Consider the following 5,000-nt stretch of genomic DNA (forward strand, 5'->3'; position numbering starts at 1 on the left):
CACCTCCAAGAACAGGGAGCTGCAGGGCGACATCAGGCGGATGACCTCCGTCTTCGAGAAGCTGCAGAACTACATCACCCTTCTGGCCCTGCCCAGTGAGTGACCTTTCACCCCTGACCTGCTGAGTCGGTGCCAGTCAGAGCCGTTCATGCTGAACAACCGCTGCACTGCCGCTTAGATCCACTAGGGGGCAGATCTGTGCTGCAGACCATGAGGGAATGAGTCCATGCAGGCGTGAGCATTGCAGAAAATGTAACGGCGTCACTAAAGAGAAGGATAGGGAGGAGTTGTGTGTTATTCTGTTCCTTTTTTTTTTCTTCTATTCTGTGTATCTGAAAGCACTTCCCCAAAAATGCTATGAAGTGACATCATTATTGTTATTTGTAGCATTGGTGTTGGCTATTAATAATGCTCGTTAATGTTAATATTATTGTCAGTAGCATCATACTAGTATTATTGTATCATTATACTACGTATTATTTGGCTGGTGCTTTTATCCAAAAAAAGTAATGTCCAGGTCCGAGTCGTGTACCTCAGCCGCTAGGCCACAGGCAGCCCAGGCTGCTGTTTCAGTGGGAAGCGCTGGGATTAGCGGTCCCGTTGACATAAAGCCGTGGTAATGAGGGGGAGATACGGTCGTGTTAATGGCACACAGATCTGTGAACACCGATCTTATCAGCCTCAGCCTCTCCCTCTGCTTCCTGTGTGTGTGTGTGTGGGCGCCCGCGTTTCCCCGGTGTGCGGTGCGGCTGACTCCGTTTGAGACGCCTGCCCCAAGTCCGCCTTTTTTATCTGCAAGGGCAGAGAGAGAGAGGAAGAGAGAGAGAGAGAGGGGGAGGAGCGGGGAACGAGGGGGGAGATGGAGGGATGAAAGAGGGATAGAAGAGAGAGGAAATGTGGTAGAGTGTGGATAGGACCGTACAGGAAAGAGAGAGTGACTGACACTATCCTCTGTGCCACTGGGCATCAGGAGTGAATTCGCACTGCGTTTTGGCAACAGCGTCATTTAAGCTGCAGTGCTGGAGAAATATTTAGGCCATTTCTGAACTAATTCAATTCAAATTGTGTGTTCCTCAACTCCTAGCTACGCCGATGATGTTGCATAGAAACAAACAAGAAAAATAACCTTGATTTTGTTATATTGGCTTGGTCATTTAAACTTTAAACTGCCTACCTAGTGCTACGATGGCCATTTCTTAGACTTTGGACTTGAGGCATTAAAAAAAGAAGGAAATAAAAACCATGAACTTGGCTTCCCAGCAGATTTCCGTCATGCTTGCTGCTGTTTAATGCTGCTCCAGCAGGTTCGGAGTTACTGTACGTGTCCTGGGAGTGACGCGGGCAGTAAAACGCCGCGCTGATGCACGGGGAAGAGTTCGCGGTTTGGCGGCGGCGGCTGCGGGGGGGAGGGGTCGCGTGTTGTGTTTATGAAAAGCTTCTGCGGAGTCAGCGTTATTCACACGTGAAAATTTACGCGCCGGCGTTTTTTTTTTTCTCGTTTTTTTCCGAGGTGATAAAAGCACAATAAAAACGGAATGGAATTTAACGGAAAGTAAATTCGATTTTCTGGTGAGTTGTGGCACGGTGCGGTCGGTTTTTAAGCCCTGAGTTGGATTTACTGCAGGTGAGGCTAACGCTGCGCGCAGAGAACAGGAGAGGGGGGAGTGGGGCTGTCGTATATCTGATGGGGTCTGCACCTCTGAGCCTGTCTTATTGCGTTTGGCTGCGCTCACTCTCTTTATGTGCTTGGTGGGCATAGGTTATTTGGCTGTCGCTGTGGATTTGAGCCAGTCATCTGTGAATGTCTGGGAATGTTTTTTTTATTGTCGGGCGAACAATCCACCAGCCTTTTGTACTTTTGCTTGATTTTTTTTTACTGGATTTGCTTAACCCTTTCAGTCCCAAGACCTTTTTTATTTTTTTTCAACCAAACAAAATGACTGGTGGACGATTGTTTTGAGCGAGGGGGTTGGGGGGTAAATCCCCTTTTGAGCCCCTATTAAAACCCCTACTGAATTCTCAATTTTCTCAAGCAATGGAAAAACCCACCTTGGGATTTGGGTTGGGCCACTTCATACTGGGTTTGGGACTGAAAGGGCTAGTTTTTCCCCTCAGTCTGGGAAAGTAGAGAGGGTAACAGATAGAGAGGGAATCAGAGTTTAGACGGTGACATGTTTTCTGGTGTCTGCAGGTGTCCGGCCCGATGCCCTCTCCCAGAACAGCTCCACGGCGGTCTTCACCCAGCTCGCTGCCTGTCTGCACGGCCTGCAGGACGCCATGAAAGGTGGGCCAGCCAATCACAGCACAGCGGGCCACACGCCACAGCCAATCACAGTGCATGCTGCTGAGTAAAGCAACTTCTCCCAACCAATCACAGCACACGGTTCCCCACTGTAATGCCTCACCATACAAATAAGCGTTACACCACTATATAGTGTTCCACCCTATCGCTAAAATTGTCCCATCCTATAGCCAACAGTCTCAATCTCCTCATCCTAATAAGCATAACAAAATATCACTGTGTTGAAATAATCTGTGTTCATGTTGTCATGTTGTTTAGTTTCACCCGTCTCCCAGTGGTGTTTGGCTGTTGTGTGTAGGCGTACAGTAGACCCCATTGTGTGTGACACATGGAGCCAGTTGGCTCAGCTGGCCCAGTTGGCATGGAGCGGGGTCTCAGAGCGCCCAGCCTGGCCCAGTGCCAGCCCCCCTGTGGTGCCCTGTAAGACCCCCTGGGGTCCGGGAGGGGAGGGGTGCGTGGGAACTGTGCCGGCTCCCACGGGGAGGGCACCCTCCTCCTCCTCCCCCCCGTGGCGAGGCACCCCCCAAACGCCCCACCACTTTCTCTCTCTTCAACCTCCTCTCTCTCTCTCTCTCTCTCTCTCTCTCTCTCTCCTCCAGAGCTCTCCAAACACTACAGCGTGAAGGTGACCCTGGAGCAGGAGCTGCCCACTGTCACCCAGAAACTGAGCACCACCAACGAGTGCCTGCTCTCCTCCCTGGGCTCCCTGACCAGCTGCACTGGGAAGGTAACCCCGGGGACCGGGAGAACCGGGCTACACGGCCTGTTACGGGGGGGGGCCCTGTCTCTAATTGGCCCCTGATGGGCGGTAGAGAACCAGGCTACTTTAGCCTGTTAAGGAGGGACCTGAGCCTATAATCAGCCCCTGATGGGCTATTGAGAACCAGGCTACCTCAGCCTGTTACAGGGGGGCCTACTGCCCGTAATCAGCCTCTTATGGGCTGAAGAGAACCAGGCTACACCAGCCTATTACGGGAGGGCCTGAGCCTGTAATCAGCGCCTGTCGGGCGGTAGAGAACCAGGCTACACTGGCCTCTTACGGGAGGACCTGAGCCTATAATCAGCCCCTGAGAGCCTGCAGGCAGCTGGTCATAGAGCTGTGCTGAGGAGGCACCTCAGGCCTGTCGGTGCCGGCGGCTGTCATTAGGGACGGCCTGAGGCCCCTCTCTCTCTGGCTGAGGAGCTGGAGGAGGGGCTGATGGGAGGGGCTGATGGGACAGGGCTGATGGGGGCCTGACTCATGCTGCTCATGGAGGCGCTGAGAGGTGTAATTAAGTGAATCAGCAGCTTTCTGTCAGAGCCAGCTCTGCGCGTTAGTGGAGGGTGTCTGAATAAGGTGTGTGTGTGCGAGAGAGACTGGGTGTCTGTGTGTGTGTGTGTGTGTGTGTGTGTGTGTGTGTGTGTGTGTGTGTGTGTGTGTGTGTGTGTGTGTGTGTATGTGTGCGTGTATGTGTGCGTGTATGTGTGCGTGTGCGTGTGCGTGTGCGTGTGCGTGTGCGTGTATGTGTGCGTGTGCGTCTGCGTCTGCGTCTGCGTCTGCGTCTGTGTGTGTGCGCGTGTATGGGCATGCGTGTGTTGGAGAGCAGTACAGCAGTCTCTCAGTAGTGCGGCAGGCTGTTGGGGACAGGGTTACCGGATGATGGATGGAGTTTTCTCTCTCTAACTGACTGTGTGACACGGCTGTGCCCGGCTGCCAGACTCATTTCAGACTCCCAGGACAGTGTGCCTATCTGGCACGGCCCTGCCGGAGCGAAGCCAGCGCTGGCCTTTTAGCTATTCTGGAAAAGGCCGGAACATAGGGGAGGCTGCGGCCATGGCACGGCAAACTCATTACTGAGGCAGCACAAATGTTCACTTTTCTGTCCGGCAATGAGTTCATCTGGCAACGTCAAGTGGCAGAAATCAGGGTGGAAATCAGCGCAGGTGGACTTCGGTAACAGTTTGGTCTGGCTGACAAGTGAAAGCTGGAAGGGCCGACTGCTCCTGCTTTTGTGTTCGCCGTACGTCTCCGGCCTGGAACGGAGGCTAGAGGGGCGAAGGGATAAAACAATGTGACAGATGACATTCGGAGAGGTCCGCTCCTTGGGCGATGGGTTTAACAGCCTTTACAAAGTGGAAAACAGGTAGCAGACAGGGTGCCCGCTGAAGCCTTTTAAGGCCTGTCCACACGGAGAACTATATCCTGTAACTACAACGATGACAACGTGAGCGTCCACGCCGATGAACCGCAACGTTCTGTAAATAGCCCGTCTGCTGCCCTCTGCCGTTTTTGAATGTGGCACCCTGTAAATTCAGATGGACTTTGATTGGCTGTCGGTGTTTTATCGTTCGTGCAGCGAGAGGAAATCACTCGGGAAGTGATCCCCGGCGATGTCGTTGGTCACTGTCGACGTCGTCACGGTCGTGGTGTAGGACTCACTTGAGAACGTTGTGATGATTTCTGAAAAAACCTATTGATGGCTCTAGTTATGGTTCTTGGTGTGGATGGGCCTTTACGCTTTTAAAAGTCCAGCCGTCGCTAGTGCTAACAGGATAGAATGACGCAGTGAAGGTGAAGGTGAAGATGATGCTTTGCGATTGGACGGCGTGTGTCATTCTTTTTTTTTCTTTTTCTTTTTTAAGATATTTTTTAGGGCATTTTCAGCTTTATTGGACAGTATAGTATAGAGAGACAGGAAGAATGGGGGCAAGAGAGAGG

The 5,000-nt window shown here is 52.2% G+C and overlaps 1 protein-coding gene across 3 annotated transcripts in view; it reads left to right on the forward strand.

The window, feature by feature from the left end:
• The window catches only part of ppp1r21 (protein phosphatase 1, regulatory subunit 21), a 24,722-nt gene that overhangs the window by 12,081 nt on the left and 7,641 nt on the right, over window positions 1-5,000 (forward strand). For all 3 annotated transcript variants that reach the window (XM_061228179.1, XM_061228180.1, XM_061228178.1), the window contains exons 12-14: window positions 1-95; window positions 2,192-2,284; window positions 2,902-3,029. The exon at window positions 1-95 is cut by the window's left edge and continues 42 nt beyond it. In XM_061228179.1, the coding sequence (XP_061084163.1) occupies window positions 1-95; window positions 2,192-2,284; window positions 2,902-3,029 (316 nt within the window). The remainder of the gene's footprint in view (window positions 96-2,191; window positions 2,285-2,901; window positions 3,030-5,000) is intronic.

Source organism: Conger conger, chromosome 18, assembly GCF_963514075.1.
Source record: "Conger conger chromosome 18, fConCon1.1, whole genome shotgun sequence".
In the NCBI taxonomy this organism is placed as follows: Eukaryota; Metazoa; Chordata; class Actinopteri; order Anguilliformes; family Congridae; genus Conger; species Conger conger.